Raw genomic sequence first — 17,502 nt, 5'->3', positions numbered from 1 at the left:
AGACTTGCGGGCATGTGGGTGGGAACAGGAAATAAGTCACTCTTGGTAAGTGCTAGCCCCTCACTCAGAAGCAAGGTCATCCCAAAGAGAGAAGATTGAAAGCTTTGAGGAGTGGTAAAGGTTTGGAATAGCAGCTAAGGGAGATGTCAGAAGCACGTATAATAGGACTGCCGAGTAACACTGAAGGCACAACTGAGATTAGTTTCACAAAAAAAAAAAAAAAAAAAAAAAATGCCTCCCAGGAGGAAATGCTGGAATTGGCACTTGAAAGATGATCATTTCTTGTTTTTGCAGAGTACATAGCCCAGAAGGGCATCCAGGCAGTGGAACCAAGGGGAGCATGATACTCCCACCCCCCACCTTGAACAAAGGGTGCCAGGGAGTGGGCAGAAGAGACTTGGGATCCTTGTTACTTCTCACTGCTTCTTCCCTGCAGCTTCCTGATGGGTCTCAGACTATTTAGTGTCTCTTCCTGTTAGCATCACTTATGAATGCATATTTTCCAACTGTCTATTACGTGCAGGCAGTGGGACTAGTACCCTCCTCCACAGAGCCTGTGGTCAGTGCAGGGGATGGAGATGAAGCAAGAGACCGATCACTTAGCTAATAACTGCAGTGTGGTGTGAGAAATGCTCTCCTATGCTTGTGGGCAAGAACTCTCTAGGGAGGGCCATGACCTGGACTTGGTATCTATACCAAGAAGCTTCTCCAGATGTTAGGCTCATCTGGATGAATAGAGGCCTGTCCGCTGAGGGAGTGGGCAGCCTCTGGGGTGAGGCCTGGGAGACACTGGTCAAGCAAGACTGCAGGTGACGGGCTCCGTGCCTAGCTGAGGAGTGCAGGGCAGGAGAAGACAACAGCTTCTGCTCAGAGGAGAATCATGGTCCTAGGTTTCCATCAAGGGACGCAGAGGACAAGACTCAGAGGCAGAAAGAGTCGTGTGGCCATTCTTTCAAAGACTCGGAGGGTGGATGGCCCCCAGGCCCGGAGGGACTGTGCTTCTGAGGCTTCTTAGCCCCATAGTGAAAGTGGTGCCCTGGCAGAAGCTGTAACTGCACTGTGTCTGTGAGAGCCGCTCTCGGAAGAGACTCCAGAGCCCTGGCGAGGGCTGCAGACACCAGCTCTGAATCCCGAGCTCTCTCTACAGCTCAGTCTCTCGTTGAACTGTTTCTCTCAGCCTCCTCCTCCCCAGGGTTTTTTCCTTCATCTCAGCATAATAATGCTGATGTTTACCAGGCCTCTGGGCCCTTTGTCGTGGTCATTCTCTCTCAGTGACTAGGAAATCTCTCCACTTGCATAGCCAAGGAACCCTCAAACATGGTGTCCTCTGTTCCCCCTACACTCAGGTGAGCTCCACTTTCTGTATTTTCAGTATTGAGGCCTTTTCCCGTTTCCCCTTTCCAAGCCCCACCCTGGGCGTGTCCCACACAGTTCCCTCCTGGGGCCCTTCCTGTCACTTGTTCTTCCCTTTTTTTTAAGGCTCCTTTACTTATGCACATAAGTACAGGCCAGAAGTCAGGAGGTGAGAAGCTTCATCCGAGACAGAGTGGGGAGCAGAACAGATGGACTGACTGACTGGAGTACACTGCTGAGGGGAGCAGCAGGTGAGACAGGAGAGGTCTGCTGCACCTTGTGGGTCATTTCCCCATCCGGGGATTAAATGTGTGCTGCAGTGGCTGCACACAGCTTCATAGAGCTGAGACTTAACCCCTTGCACCACTGGGGAGGCCCAACACATGCAATGTTACAGGCAGTACAATGTTCTGAAAAAATACCTCTGGCCTGTACCCTAGTTCTTACATGCATAACTAAATACTTTTTAAAAAATATTGCAGATGTTGTCCTATGTTATAACTCTGTTGCATGTTTTTTACTCATACCTCCTATGTTCTTGGAAGTCAGCAATCATGTTAGATTGACCTTGAACACCTTCACAGTTCCTAGCAGCAAGACAATAAAATAAACATTTTTGTCAAACTCCCCTGGTTTCGGCTTTCTGTATAAACCTCCTTACTCTTTTTTTTTTTTTTAAAGATTTATTTATTTATGCATACAGAACTGAGGGGTACAGGCCAGAAATGCAAGGGTGGTGAGAGGCTTCACCAGAGACAGAGCGGGGAGCAGAACAGGTAGATGGACGAAGTACACTGCTGAGGGGAGCAGCGGGCGGGTCAGGAGAGGTCTGCCGCGCCATGTGGTCTCCTCCGGGGCAGGCGGGAATCGAACTCATGCAGAAGTGGCTTTAGCTTCTCTGTGCTGTGCTTTAACCCGCTGCATCACCAGGGAGGGCCAACCTCCTTACTCTTAATAGACCATTTGCTAATTTTTCAAGTGATTTAAATGCATTTTGAAAAGATATATTTAAGGACCATTTTCACATGACAAAAGTAATGTGTTTATTTTTATTTTTTTAAGATTTATTTATTTATACACACAAGAGCTGGAGTGCACGCCAGAGATGCGAAGGATGAGAGGATTCAACAGAGACAGAGTGGGGAGCAGAACAGGCGGATCTACTGACATACACTGCTGAGGGGAGCAGCGGGGAGACAGGAGAGGTCTTTGGTCCATGTGGGTCAGTGGCTGGCAATAGCTTGATAGCTCTGATACTTTAACCTAGGCTCTGCCAGGAAGGCCCAGAAATATTTATTCACTAAGTACTATGGCAGGAGTTTTAAAGAAGTTATGAGAGGGCCCTCTCTGGTAGTGCAGCAGGTTAAAATACAGCACTATGAAACTATCACAACCGCTGCAGCATGAGTTCAATCCCTGGCCAGGGAGCTGACCCACATAGCACAGCAGACCTCTGTCTCTCATCTGTTGCTCCCTCAGCAGGGTATTTCAGTCCATCTGCCTCTTCTGCTTCCCACTCTGTCCCTGGTGAATCCTCTCACCCCAATACCCAGTCCTTGGCCTGTACCCCAGTTCTATATGTATTAAATAAATAAATCTTTGGGGAAAAAAAAAGAAGTTATGAGAATGCCATTTCTTTCCAGGAGTCATGCTTAGGACAGGGAGCCACCCTTCATGTTGAGTTTCTTTGGAATAGAAGGTATGTGTCTATTCCAAGTAGAACATTCCCAGCTTGGTTGCTAAGATGTGATTGTTTCTCAACAATTAGACGGTTTCCCCAGGAGGTCCTTCCTCTGCGCCATCTGAACTTCTTGTGGCGCTGTTGTCCACCTGTGTGGGTGAGAAGGACAGAAACAGTCTGGCGCAGGGTCAGGTTAGAGAGACTCAAGAGTGGAGATAGACGTCAGTTGCAGCCGCTGTCCCCAGTGAACCAGGACAGGACAGTAGCTGCATAAGGCTAGGGAGGGATGGACTCAGGGGAGCCTCAATAATAGAAGCCTCTGCTTTCGAGAGGCATGAGGGGGGTGCAGGAGAGGAGGACTCAGAGATGACCCAGACAGGGAGTGAGTTTGGATGGAGAGAAGACAATGCATTCGATGTGGCGTGTATTGAGTTTGAAGTCCTGCAAGAAATGAAAGGAAATGAACATTTAGAAGTAAGAGTTTGCAACTCAGATGATACCAGGATATTGTCATCTGGAAAATTTTAAGCATTCATTCTAAGCTCCTATTCGGAACGTCTAGTTGAAGCTCACTGATTCTCTCATCCTGAACAAGATCAGCATCTGTAAGGCCTTCGCTGCCCTATTACCTCCCTCTTCAACTTTTTTTTTTTTAAAAGACTTATTTATGATTACAAGAACTGGGGTGGGCCAGAGGTGCGGGGGGTGAGAGAACTCACCAGAGACAGAGCGGGGAGCGGAACAGACGGATTCACTGAAATACACTGCTGAGCGGAGCAGCAGGGAGGAGGTGGGGGTCAGGGGAGGTTGGCTGCGCCGTGTGGGTCAGCTCCCTGGCCGGGGATCGAACTCGAGCTGCAGTGGCTGCAGACAGCTTCACAGGGCTGCGCTTTAACCTGTTGTGCCACAGGGTGTGCCCCTTGTCTCATCTTTTGTGTTGTGTTGTCTGATGCTTTAATTCTACCCTGCTTTTTACTCCCTCAAATTAATAGTGATCTATTTTTTTCTTTTCCTGGAGCATCTGAAGCTAAAAGAGTAACATCAAGATCATCATCTGCTGGATTGTTTCCTCAGCTAGTTGTCCTTGTCTTCCCACAGCACAGGTTTGTGAATGTTCTTAGCCTCGTTGGGCAGCAGGATCACTGCCACGGGCAAAGGTTCCCATCTGTTACTAACTTGGGCTTTGCAGGCTAAGCCAGTCTTCACGCTTATCCCAATTACTGCAGCTTGCTAAGAGGGGCATTCAGGTCCATTGTTACCGTACAGTGCCTGATGCAGAGCGATGACTCAACCAGTGCCTGACACAGGGCGATGACTCAACCATTCAGTAAATCAGTAAATAGACTTCTCATTCATACTTTGTTTATAACAGTAAAAAAATCCAAAATGACTTCACCATTTCTTGACGTTCTTTCACTCTATCCTCCATGTCTTCCCTCATTTAAAATTATTTTATTTTTCTGCATCGCATGTAGGGTGAATTCCTAAGAACTATTTTCTAATTCCTTCCATAACTTCAGTCTTGATTACACCTTGTTAAGATTTAAAATTTGAATGTCTATGTTTTTAGCTTTTAAGTTTTCTAATTGATTCTTTCTCCAGTCGAGGTCTGTCTGTCATCACTTTTTAAGATTTTGGTCTTTTAAAATGGGATTCATTTCTTCGTTATCTTAAGCACCCTAAGCATTTTTAATTGATATTGAGGATAATGGTTATCATTATTTCATTAAATAAAGTCTCTCTTTGAGAGACTGTTTCTATAAAACCAGTCTCCCATGGAGTAATTTCATGTTCCAATTAGTGGTATTGTTGGTTATAGTTATAGAGCTAGATTTCCGCACGGCCCAGGGAAACTGAGTTTCGTCTGTAAGTGGTGTCTGTTTTTCCCGCCCTCTCCTCTCTTCCCCTTGTACATACACTTCCTTTCCACTTGTTTTTTGGGTTATCTCTCGTGTACCCTTGCCCCAATCCAGTGTCCAGACCAGCTCTTAAAATGAGTAAAAAAGCTCTTCTCATACAGAGATACAGGATCAGGGTGCCCCCGGTTCCTATTTGAGAATCATAATGATAATCAGCATTCCTTGAGTTCTTACTACGTGGCAGGCCCTGTTTTACATTTATTACCTCATAGAGTGCTCCTAACACTTATGAGCTAATTTCTATATGCCTGCTAGTATTTCTCCACCATCATTTTACAAATGAATAAAATAAGGTTTGTTAAAATGTTAAGTAGTGTGTGAACAAATCACAACCCAGAACACAAATAATCCTTTCTAGTGATAGATAACCTGAGCTGGACCAAATAAATTTCTGTTGTTTTTCTATCACTTTTAATCAAGACTGCAGGTGCATATCCCTGAGATATGTTTGTGAGGGGCAGTCTAAGTAAGGAGCCCAACTTGTATTTTCTGATATCTTATTCTTTTTTTTTTTTAATTTATTTATGCATGCAAGAACTGGGGTACAGGCCGAAGTGCGGGGGTGAGAGGACTCACCAGAGACAGAGTGGGGAGCAGAATGGGCAGATCAACTGAAATACACTGCTGAGGGGAGCAGCGGGCAGGACAGGAGAGGTCTGCTGTGCCATGGGGGTCATCTCCCTGGCTGGGGTGTGAACTTGTGCTGCAGTGGCTGGTGATAGCTTAATAGTGCTGAGACTTTAACACCCTGTGCCATCAGGGAGGCCCTGGTTTCTTATTCTTTTTTTTTTTTTTAAAGGTTTATTTATACATAGCTGGGATACAGGTGGGGTACAGGTGAGAGGTGCAGGGGTGGTGAGAAGCTTCACCAGAGACAGAGTGGGGAGCAGAACAGGCAGATGGACGAAGTACACTGCTGAGGGGTGCAGGGGGCAGGCCAGGAGAGGTCTGCCACGCCATGTGAACACCTCGGGCTGGGGCTTGAACTCGCACTGAAGCGGCTGCGGCCAGCTTGCACTGCTGTGTCCTAACCTGTTGCGCCATCAGGGAGGGCCCAGTATCTTCTTGATTCTTGTTTTCATCCTAACATGGCCCCAGCTTTAAGGAAATACCTACTTCCAGCAGGAGAGAAACAGCTTCCTCTCTCTTTATTCCTTTCAGGCATATTTATAGCTATGACAGACCTCCCAGAGACCCCTCACAGAGAATTGGCATGGGATATCTCAGAAAAGTTCACTGACAACTTTAATGATGCGCTCCAAGTTGCTGGCCAGGTGAGGACACTCAGACACCTTCCTGACTCTGGCCCTGGTGAGACCACCTCCACCAGTGAGGCGATTTGGGCACATACCCGTTGTGCCTGAGGAGTGTGGAGAACTTCCCAGCAGGACAGTCCGTGCTGGCCTCCAGGCTGGTCGCCATGGCCCTGACCACCTCTTTCCCACTCACTGATCCCTGGTCCAGCTTCACCCTCTGCTAGATTTCCTCTTCTCCTGCCTTGCTCTATCAGGGATTGCTGTTCTCAGGAATCTCCAGCCTTCAACCTGCCTTTCTTGAGTCCCTTCTCTCCAATAGGTGTCTGCAGAGAATATCCTACAAACCCTCAAGGTTCTGGAAGTCAAAATCATAAATAACAAGTTGGCAACTCCACTGTGCCAGAAAGTGACAGATATCATCATCAAGTACCTGAGGACGGTGGTGAGGAGCCCGTGTGTCTGGGTTGAGGGCGCTAGGGAAAGAGGACCCTACGTCTGAGCCCAGAAGCCCATTTCTACTGGGTAATTGCACTTGAGAACTAAGTGGGACCTGGAACACGAGTCCCTCCAGCTTCTGACGGTTTGCGAGAGCCCGTCTTACCCTTGAGTGTGTCCCAAGAATTGTGACCTGGACGGAATTGCACATAATGAAGGGGCGAAAGGTTAGATGGAAAGGGGAGAAGGATTGGGGCTGTTGGCCTCAAAATCTGGCTTGGTCTTCAGTCCTGACCCCCTCCTGGGATGCCCTGGGCAGTTCCTGTTGTTACTGCGGCTCAGCCAGCCAATCTCCACTGCTAACCTATTTCACCCACCTGTCTGCTTGCCCCCCGTAGACTATGACTCATGACTCTGCTTACCTGTTTACCTGTTTACCTCTGTATTGACTCTCCTGACACTGCATTAATTGGGTGTCTTCTTTTTTTTTTTTATTTATTTATGCACACAAGAACTGGGGTACAGGCCAGAGGTGTGTCTCCCACACCTCTGGTGAGAGGTGAGAGAGTGAGAGGATTCACTAGAGACAGAGAGGGGAGCAGAATAGGCAGATTGATGAAGTGCACTGCTGAGGGGAGCAGCGGGTGGGACAGGAGAGATCCCCTCCCTGGCCAGGGATCGACTTGTGCTGCAGGGGCCGGAATAGCTTCACAGAGCCACCAGGGAGGGCCCAGGCTGTCTTATTTTCTAGGGTACCTTCCTTCCAGTTTTCCACTTTCCTTACCATATACCTCTCCTGATCAAAATCCTTGACCTACTGGGGCCTTTTAAAGTTGCCTCCACAATCTCCCCACTAACTGCTGTGCGGGGATCTCCCTGACCTGGGGACCCTGATCCCCACTCTTACCCAACACACAAACCAGAGAATTCTTGTCTTCTCGTGCTCTTGCACACTCCAAGAAGCTCTTGTGCTCCATCACTGAAAAGGTGAGCATTGGACGAGGCAGGTGAATTCCTTCCCTTTGGATAGAAGAGAATTACTTCTAGACCAAGGCTGATTCTCAGAAGCCTGAGGACTCATCTAGGGGATTAACCTTGGGACACTCACGTCTTCCTGTCTCCAGAAACCAGAACAAGACCTGGAGGAGAAATGTACTGCAGTCCTGCTGGCGATCGGGTCCCACTTTCCAAGAATGATCATCGAGAAACTCTGGGACAGAGTCCATCTGTACAACTTGCCTCCCAGAAGCCTCCTGGTTGCCATTGGAAAACTCAGTGGCTGCCCGGGTAAGGGTCCCTGTGGCGGAGAGTGAGTCTGAACAGAGGACAGGGTCTGGCGGGTGCTGTAGGTGTCCATCCTCCTGGCGCTTCCACTGAACATCTCACTCAGCAGCCATGGGTGTGTGGTGGGGAGGAGCCAGCCAGGACCCTGTGGGGTCCTGGTCAGGAAGGAGACTGACCAGGCGCAGCACAATAGGAAAATATCACAACAGAGGAGACTAGAGCTGGAGAGACGACTTGGAAGCAAATGTAGATGGAAGGAAGAGACAGAAAGTTCCCAATCAGCGGTGGTGTGGGGAGCAGAATAAGTGACAGGTGCTGTAGTTTTGGGGACCCTGAAGCTGTGTGCTGAGGAGGGCAGTGTGTGCATATAGACTGTGGCGACGGCTTGGCTTGTGCACTTTGCTGACATCCATTATTGCGCAGGTGAGGCCGAGGCCTGAGGTCCAGGTTCTATCCTGGCACAGGAACAAACAACAGAAAAGGCTCCCTCACCCCAGTCCCTCCCTCCAACACCAAGCGAGCAAGAAAAGTCAAGTCGCTGGACAAATAACACCCCTGCCCCCCTGCCCCCCCCTTTTTTATTTTTTTTACCAAGAGAGGCTGGGGGTTATTAGCCGACCTGGGCATGAGGTTTGAGACGCACAGGCTCTCAGGCTGGGCTGCCCAGCAAGCCCAGGGCCCACGAAGGCAGAAACGCGTCTCCTGGCAGGGTCCCACCGACTGCAGAGAGCTGCCGTTTGTTTCTTTAAGGGTCCCAGGCTGTGTGTGTGCCCAGGCTGTGGCAGGGCCTCATGGCGTCCTGCTCATTGCCCTCCTGTGACGCATAACATCGGGTACCGAGGTCCTCCTTGGCGCGGAGGAAGCCGAGGCTCAGCTATATTAAGTTACTTGCTCCAGGTTGGAGGCAGAGCTAGTGAGCAGAACCCAGGTCTTCCGGCCCCTCAATGCCACCTCAATGCCGTCTGTCCGTGAAGGCGGTCGCCTCCCCTCCCTGGAGCAAGGATTCTTCTCGCACTCTCCCCCAGGTACAGCCCACTGCATCGGCACCACGTGGGAACATGTCCTGCGCCTTCTGAGGCTGGCACAGGAAGAGGAAGACATGTTGGCCATATGTCAGGGTGAGCGGCAGGCGGGCCTGTGCAAACTTCTTTGGGAGTTAGGGGTGGAGGAAAGAAGAGCAGGGAGAGATTGGGTTTTCTGAATGTGGACCCAGGAACCTGGAGAAGGGGCAGGAGTGCACTCATCTAAAGTAGGCCAGGTGTGAGCAGCTCCTTTTCTCCATCTGGCCTTTCATGGCTTGGTTTGAGGCAAGGACCGAGCTTGAGGAGGGTGCTGGGGGGTTGACAGCCTCCATCACTTTCTCCCCACAACCCCCGGGTGAGTCAGCAGTTGGAAGGCAAGAGAGTGGGGGTGGGGTGGTGAGTGGGTTGGTCTCTCCTGAGGGCCAGAGGCCCTCTTAGGGTTGGGATGAGGGGACAATGCCCCTGTGTATGGATGTTTCCCTTTGTGGGAAGAGAAGGGTGATGAGCAGCCCAGCTCCCTGCTTCCCACACAGTACTCAATGGATTGGTCCTCAGCGCTCGGAAGCACCTGGATCTGGGCGCCAGTGCTGATGAAGTGATGGACATCACACAGGAGGCGGTGTCCATCAAGGCCTACCACACTCTCCGGGTGCTCTTCAATCGTTGGCCCATGAAGAGCAAGGGAAAGGTGGGACTGGGGGAGAGCAGGGGTCTGGTGGATGGGCAGAAGGGGTGACCCTTGAGCCAGAGGTGGGGAAAGACCGTGTCTGTCCACATGCCCATGGAACAGTAACTCACCAGACTTCTCCAGGAGAGTAAGGTGACTCCCCTCAGGCTCCTCCAGACTGCATCCAGACAAGGGCACAGTCAGAGAAAACGCCACTGTCCACTCAGTTCTATATGCAGTTAATCTCCTGATCACCCTGATTTGCCAGGTGTGCGCTAGGTCCTTAGAGTACAAAGCGCCACGCCAAGCCTTGCCCCACATTCCTCCCTGAGCTGAGGCCAGTGCGTGTATCTCCTTGGGCTCAGGTGGCAGAGCAGACCCTGGTCATCATTGGCCACCTCTTCTTCCTCATTGCACCATCCAAACTCAAGAACCAAGTGAACCAGTTAATCCGCTGGTTGATGACGATGTCCAACAATGTGACACCTTTCTACATCTCCCAGGTAAGTAGGGTGGAGGTGAGACTGTTGCCCAAATAACTATTGCTTGAAGTGAATTCAAAGTGTAGTCAAAAGAGCAACCTATGAAGGAGGCTATTCAGAGCAGGCTGAGGATCCAGACCTGGAGGCTGTCAGCACATTTCTCCATGGTTGACTCTTGGTTTACATAGGTAACTAATATGCCCAGAGACACCACGTAATGATTATTGAGCAAAGGAAAACAATACACCTAATTAATTTCAAACATTCTCTGTTAGTAATGTAAGTAAAGTAGGTTGGTTTCTAATTTTCTCAGCTAATGATAAAGGACATGTCTTCTCCATAAGTGCAATGACCTCTTTATTTATTGATTTTTTTTTTTTTTTTTTTTGCAAAGTGATCTCTTTATCTTACAGTCAACTTAAAGCTATCTGTGTGGAAGATAGATACTTGAATTTCTTGTTCTAGAACATGGCCCTATAGCTGTACGCTGCAGTCAGGACATTATCTCAGGCTCTCTCTTTCAGCAATGCATGATGGGTGAACTCAGTCTGTGGAATTTTCTTTTCACCTCAGGGTTTCCTCACAGCAAACAGCTATCGTCTTGCTGACTCCAGCCTCTGAGATGCCTCTGCAGTATGGTCACATAGGAAGCTATGGTTCTAGTAGAATGTATAATTTTCTGTGTTTTAGTCCACAGTTGCATTCCATATTAATTTTTATAAATAGTTAATGCTGGAGTTGGCAAAACATAACCTATAGGCCAAATCTGACATTAAATTTGTTTCATAAATAAGGTTTTATGGGAATTCAGTCACATCCATCAGTTGCTTGGCTTTTCTCTGATTTCCCTGTATCTGACCTTTGGCTCTAGATTATCAGGTTCATGAGGTTAGATCAAGCCCATCTGGGGAATCTCCCTATTTTAAGGTCAATTGAGGGCCCTGCCTGTTGGCGCAACTGGTTAAAGCACAGCACCATGAAGCTACCACAGCCACTGCAGCACTAGTTTGATCCCTGGCCAGGAAGGTGACTCTCATGGCACAACAGACCTCACTTGTCCCTCGCACTGCTCCCCTCAGCAGTGTATTTCAGTCCATCTGCCTGTTTTGCTCCCCACGCTGTCTTCTGGTGGATTCCCCTCTGGCCTGTACCCCAGTTCTTGTTTTAAAAAAAGTTAGACAGTTTCTTAAAAAGTAAGTGATAGATCTGTGGTGACAGAAGAGCAAATCAGGGGATTCCCAGAAGGCCACTTTGGGGGTGATGGGCATGTTCGTGACCTTGACCAAGGCTATGGTTTCCTGTGTGAAACACCTCAAACACGTGCAGTTTATGATGTCAGTGAGACATCAAGAAAACTAAAAACCAAAAGGAATGCTTGTAGGCTACTTGTAGAGCTCTCAGACTAGTCAAGCCCACCAGGGAGCTGGCACTGACGGGGACTTTCAGGCCTGGTTTTCAGGACCGGGGCGAGAGAAGGAGAACCAGGGCTTGTGTTGGCCAGGAGGACTTTACCCGCTTCTTTGAAGTCAGCCACGGCTCTGTGTGCTGAGCTGCTCTGGGTTTCCATGGGGCGATGAGAGTATTCGAGAATCAGGACCGCTGTCTGGGCCAGGATAGGGCAGGGCAGGTCGCCGCTGTGTTTAGCTGGAAGGACAAGGCCCTGTGACTTCCTGGGGAAGGTCCCTGACACTCCGCCGGCCGGGGAGGTCCTCACAGGGGCACCGAGAGGGGCCTTCCCCGGAGACTGTGGGGTGGGAGTGGGGGGCCCGCTGGCCAGCGTGCTGCCTGTCCTTTCCGCACACAGTGTATCTGCCAGCTCGTGGACTCCCTGGCTCTCAGCGGCTGTGGCGGTGTGAACTTGGAATCCCAGCTAGGAAACATAATGCTCATATTGTTCAGGCAGGTGAGAGCAGGGACGTGTGGTCCTGGGCTTACCCTCTCCTCGGAGACGGTCACCCCAGCCCCGTGACATCCCCCACGCGGCTCAGGAGTCTCTGCCGGGGCGACCTTCACCACACTTGGGTTCCCCCAACAGGCGCTGCCTGGATTCTGAGCACAGAGTGGGGTGCTGTCTAGGAGGGGTGCAGGCCCCACTCTGCCTGCTTCTTGAGGGAGACTGGACTTGCTCCCCCCCCCAACTCTGGGAAAAGGCAGGAGGTTCAAACCACTCCATCTCACCTGTGGGAAATGTCAGAGCCTCTGGGCTGCACCCCGACTCTCGGAGGTGTACACTTGAGTGGGCGTAGGAGGAAGAAGACAAGCCCACCTTCCACATACCTAGTGTGGTGCCCACTCGCTCCTCCCCCTTGGGGGCGGGAACACGGGTTCCTTGGTTCTATTTTCCTGCTCTCCTTATGGCCAGCAGCACTGTCTCACGGCCACGTGCCTTGGTGTCCCCATCTGCTCTAGGGCCACTGTTCTGGGTCCTCTCAGTCTCCTGGCTTTGTTCTCCCCACAGCTGAACATCAGAGTAAACAGCGCAGATTCTTACTCTGTCCAGAACAGTCTCCTGGTCCTCAGGACCTTCAGTGTCCTAAGTGAGTAACACTCCCCTGGCCCCGGGGGTGGGGTGGTGCTCACTCCCTGCCCTGGAATGGGGCTTCTGTCCCTCTAGAAAAGTTGCCAAGCCATCCAGGGGAGCCGTGTCCGAAGCAAAACAAACCTCGGGAAGCACAGACCTCGCCCGCCACCTCCTCTGCCCCCACCCCTTCCCCGGGCGTTGGCTTCCTTTCATGAACCCCAGCTCAAAAGCTGATACTGCAGCCATGGCTTTGATGATCACGAGAGGTGTCTGAGCTGTGGCACAGGGGCAGAGAGGGCCGAGTTCCAGTCCGGGTGAAGCGTGGGCCCCGTGCTTGGCACATGGCAAATACTGGAAAAACACCAGCTCGCTCTCTTCCTCCTGAACTTCACCAACCTGATGAACCCCAGTTTACCCAGTTCATGGCATCAGTGGTTTGCTGTGAGCATGATTTACTTCTGCTTACCACCTGCTGCTTAAACACGCCCTTGATTCCCTTGATTCCCTCCCCTTCACCCTCTGATAGCCAAGTTGTACAATGACCAGGTGGTATTGTTAATACGCAAGACCATGGAGTCCAAGGACCCGGCCCTGGTGGAGTCGGCTCTCCACGTCTTCATGGATTTGTTCCTGGAAGGTGAGTGTGACTTGGCCTGGCTGGGGGTCTTCTTTCCTACTTGACCTCCCTTCTCTGGGCACCAGCCCCTGGAGTCATTAAACACACAGTGTAGAAGTCAGCGTGGGTTTGATGGGCTCTCAGCCGTAGGTAGGCACACTTGGGCAGCTGGCCTTCACCACCTGCGAAATGGAGGTAGAAGTAAACCCTGCCTTCAGGGCTGTTTTATTTATTATTATTTTTTATTTTTTTAAAGATTTATTTATTTGGGCATACAGAACTGGGGTACAGGCCAGAGGCTCAGGGGCGGTGAGAGGCTTCACCAGAGACAGAGTGGGGAGCAGAACAGGCAGATCGACGAAGTACACTGCTGAGGGGAGCAGCGGGCAGGTCAGGAGAGGTCTGCCGCGCCATGTGGTCACCTCTGGGGCAGGCGGGAATCGAACTCATGCGGAAGCGGCTTTAGATTCTCAGTGCTGTGCTTTAACCCGCTGCGCCACCAGGGAGGGCCCAATTCAGGGTTGTTTTGAAGAAAAGATTGAATGTAGTGTTTTGACCCGTGTCTACCACCCAGGCGCTTTTCGGGAGGTCAGTCTAGGATGATATCCCACAAAGTGGGCTTCAGCCTCAGTCGAAGCTGTGTGCCTTGCACAGCGCGAGGCACCAAAAACACACCTAGAAGTAGGGCGCTTTCCATCTCCAGGATCCTACTGTGGAGTAAGGACCTTGGGGTGCGCACAGTGAAATGATTCAAGGCAGTGTGCAGTCGGCTGCTTGGAGCGAGCAGGCTGTGTGCAGGGGTTTGCATGGGCGTGCTCAGAGTCAACCGGATAAACATCGTTTCAGGTCCCTACTAAGTCCGGCTGCAAGCAGAGGGGTGGCGGAGATAACCGCTGGAGATGCCCCTGGCCTTTGAAGCCCAGTACCTCAGGGCCCCCCAAGGCCCGCAGCTGTCCTCTTACACCCCCAAAGCGCCAGAGGCAGCAGGAGGGTACTGAGGCCCCACACCTGTCTTTTCTCTAGTGCCCCAGTCGGAAAAGCTGAGGAATGAGATCATGCACTCAACCATCGTCATGGTTCAAAAGGATCTCAAACCAGTGAGCAAGAGACTGGACGCCCGGGCTGGGAGGGTGCTTGCTTTCTTGAGACCTCAAGGTAGTGTAAACACAGAGGGGAAGGTTGTGGGGGAATGAGGAGTGAGGCCCCCCAACAGGCCTCAGGCTGCTACCTTGGGACTCTTCAAAGCCTGAGGAAGGTTTGACAGGTGGCTGCTCGACAGGTGGCTCCTGCCTGTCTTCTGAGGCTTCTCGGTGGAAAGTCCCGGGGTATCCTACCGGGATGTGGTGTTCTAGTTCTGTCTCCTGAGAGTTGCGTCTGCAGAGAAGACCTCAGATGTGTCTGGCACGAGGTTCAGACACCGTCTTTACACCAAGCCCTGCAGCTTGGGCTGGAGTGTCAGCTGCCAGCTTTAGGTTATGTGAGGCAGGCAGGGGGCATGAGAGCTGGTGGTTGGGCACCAAGCCAAGGACCACGCATCACCCCTGAAAGCAAAGTCCTCAGCCTTCAGGAGGTGAATGGAGAGCTGGGGATCTCGCAGGGTCGACCCCCAGAGCTTGTGGGATTTGTGCCTGCTTTCCCTCCAAAGCCCAGAACATCCTGAACTCAGACCCGCACCACCCACCATTCCTGCCAACATCCCGTCTCTCGGGATGTGAGGGGTGCAGAAGTAGGCGCTTGCGGTTCTCCAGGAGGGTGGTGGGAGCTGAGTGGGCTGGAACTCCCGGGCGGCATGCAGTCTCATCAGGCTCAGCCAGCGGTGCCCGGTCACCACCCAGAACCTGCTGAAGAGTCACACTTGGACTTGGGGACCAGAGACTGAGTCCCTTGAAGACACCCCTCGCTGGCTGCTCCTCCATGTCCTTACCTGAACCCCAGGCGGCACACCGGCCGTCCCTGCCACGCCATCCCCTCTCACTCTGATGGTCTGTGACCCCGCAGGTGAGGAAGGCCCTCCTGAGCTTCATCGAGATGCTGGGGCGGCACGACTACCTGTCCCTGCCCCAGAGCAACTCGATCCTGGACTACATCATCATCAAGCTCTGTGAATCTGAGTACTCTGTGAGCAAGGCGGGCGGGGTGGGGTGGAGGGCAGGAGGCCTGGCGGAGGGAGCTAAAGAAAACTTCGAAGTGGGAGCAGGAGGGAAATGAGAGGGGTGTATGGCTGCTGCTTGGGGTGGGGGGGGGCTTTGGCATCACCTGAGCAGGAGGGCAGCTGGCACAGGTTTCAGACTTAACATCTTTTCTATTCCAGAATGAAGAGGACGTCCGAATAATGTGTTCAAAGATTCTCCAAATGGTACAAGCAGTCAGGGGCAAAAGGGCCATTTCCGCACCCCCAGAGCTCACCCCCTCCTCTCTCCAGCCTCTTACATTCTGCCCTCCCAACTCCAGAACTCCCGTTCAAGTGCCTAGACTCCCCTGAAAGTTGTCTGTGTGCGGGGAAGCCGGCTGTGCTCTGTGTCCTGTCAGTTGCTGTGTGGGCTGCAGTTTCCCCATCTGTCCACAAGGGGGAGAAAACGCAGCCTGCCAGTCACAGGAAACTGCGGAGTCTGGGCCTAGAGGAGCCGATGTGTGGGTCAGAGTTGAGTGAAGGGCCCAAGGGAAGAGGACCGCTGGGATGCTCTCTCCTGGAGTCACAGCTGCCCTCCTCCTGGCGGGCTCTGCCTCCTGGCCTTCAGCACGTCTTCTGCCCTTGGGATGTTGCCCTGTGGATTCCAGACTTCGGGAAGCCCCTCTATCTGACCAAGTCCTTCCTGCTGTGATTTTTATCAGGACCTTGGTTATCGTTGATCGATACGGCGTGGTGGTGGTGGGGCTGGTGGTGATGGTGGGATGTGGGGTGTGTGTGTGTCTGTCTGCAGACCTCAGATGCCCTTCCAGAGAGGAAGACAAGGCTGTGGGTTGGAGAACTTAGGGCTGGGCTTATCAGGGGCTTGCCAGTGAGTGCCTTGCACACCCCCTGCCAGGTACCCTTGCCCAGATTGGTCACCATAATGTGTGAGCCCAGCAATCTCTTCGCCTTCGTGCCCCTGAGTAAGACAGTCGTGGAAATGGCTCAGAAGGCCCAGGCCCAGGGCCAGGCCCCCTACCTCAGCAACTTCCACCTCACGCGTAAGTCCAGGGGTATGCAGGGCCCTCCCTGGTGGCGCAGCAGGTTAGAGCGCAGCACTGTGAAGCCATCTTCAGCCCCCCAGCCAGGGAGCTGACCCACATGGTGCAGCAGACTTGTGTCCCGTCCACTGTTCCCCTCAGCCGTGCATTTCAGCAAATCCGCCTCTTCTGCAGCTTGCGCTGTCTCTGGTGAATCCTCTCAGCTCCTGCACCTCTGGCCTGCACTCTAGTTCTATGTGCATAAGGAAATAAATTTTTAAAAGAACAAAGTGCAAGGGTGTGCATCTGGGGTACAGGGTGTGATTGTGCAGCCGCGGGAGGAGGGCGCGGGGAGGATGCAGGTGGAGGCCCTGGAGGGCTGGGGAGGGGTGTGCAGAAGGGGTGGAGGTGCAGGCCAGAACCGAGGCCAGGATTGGGTGACCAGGGATTGGGGCGGCAGCACCTGTAGGTGACAAGGAGACCTGTTTGGAAGAGGGACATTCCAGACACAATTCCTTCTTCCTTTTTATAGTCTTTACTTTAGAGCACTAGTCAAGGTATGAACACGTTGGTATGAATTAGACGGTCATGAGTGGGTGGACAAGCCCGACTCTTGGTTCTCCCTTAGCTCCAACTCTGAGGCCCACTCTCCGTTTGCCTCCCGCACCCATGACTTGTAATCCCAGTGGAAGTCAAGGTTGCGTCTGCTCAGCTCTTCATACGGTGTGCATGCACGTGTGTGTCTGTGTGCTTAAACCAAAAAACATAATGGCTTGATTTTTAGGCTTTAAGTCAAAACGCCACGAGCCCTATAACATCGGCGCCTACTCTTCTCTCCACTTTGCTTTTCTCCTTCCCTAAGTGCTGATGGTGGGCAGCCATAGTGGGCTGAAGTTGGCGTAGGCTAGAACTGACTTGAATCTGTCCTTTTTCTTTCTACTCTCTTTCTCTTAGCCACCCAGTTTGTAACCCCACAGAACCTCCTGACCTGTCTTGTGGTAAGTGATGCTGGAATGTATAGTACATCTCTGTTCATCTACCTCTCCCTCCCTCCCACCCATCCACCCATTCAGCCACCCATCCAGCCCCCCATCCACCCATCCACCCACCCATCCA

The 17,502-nt window shown here is 51.8% G+C and overlaps 1 protein-coding gene across 1 annotated transcript in view; it reads left to right on the top strand.

The window, feature by feature from the left end:
• LOC101633443 (maestro heat-like repeat-containing protein family member 1) overlaps positions 1 to 17,502 on the top strand; it is a 56,311-nt gene that overhangs the window by 12,572 nt on the left and 26,237 nt on the right. The window contains exons 2-12 of the mRNA XM_012732320.1: positions 6,529 to 6,651; positions 7,769 to 7,931; positions 8,903 to 9,046; positions 9,484 to 9,638; positions 9,983 to 10,120; positions 12,558 to 12,636; positions 13,147 to 13,257; positions 14,260 to 14,333; positions 15,235 to 15,354; positions 16,263 to 16,407; positions 17,341 to 17,384. Of these exons, the coding sequence (XP_012587774.1) occupies positions 6,529 to 6,651; positions 7,769 to 7,931; positions 8,903 to 9,046; positions 9,484 to 9,638; positions 9,983 to 10,120; positions 12,558 to 12,636; positions 13,147 to 13,257; positions 14,260 to 14,333; positions 15,235 to 15,354; positions 16,263 to 16,407; positions 17,341 to 17,384 (1,296 nt within the window). The remainder of the gene's footprint in view (positions 1 to 6,528; positions 6,652 to 7,768; positions 7,932 to 8,902; positions 9,047 to 9,483; positions 9,639 to 9,982; positions 10,121 to 12,557; positions 12,637 to 13,146; positions 13,258 to 14,259; positions 14,334 to 15,234; positions 15,355 to 16,262; positions 16,408 to 17,340; positions 17,385 to 17,502) is intronic.

This window comes from Condylura cristata, unplaced genomic scaffold, assembly GCF_000260355.1.
Source record: "Condylura cristata isolate star-nosed mole 26May11 unplaced genomic scaffold, ConCri1.0 scaffold00034, whole genome shotgun sequence".
Lineage (NCBI taxonomy): Eukaryota > Metazoa > Chordata > Mammalia > Eulipotyphla > Talpidae > Condylura > Condylura cristata.
This window is presented reverse-complemented; position numbering and strand designations above follow the sequence as displayed.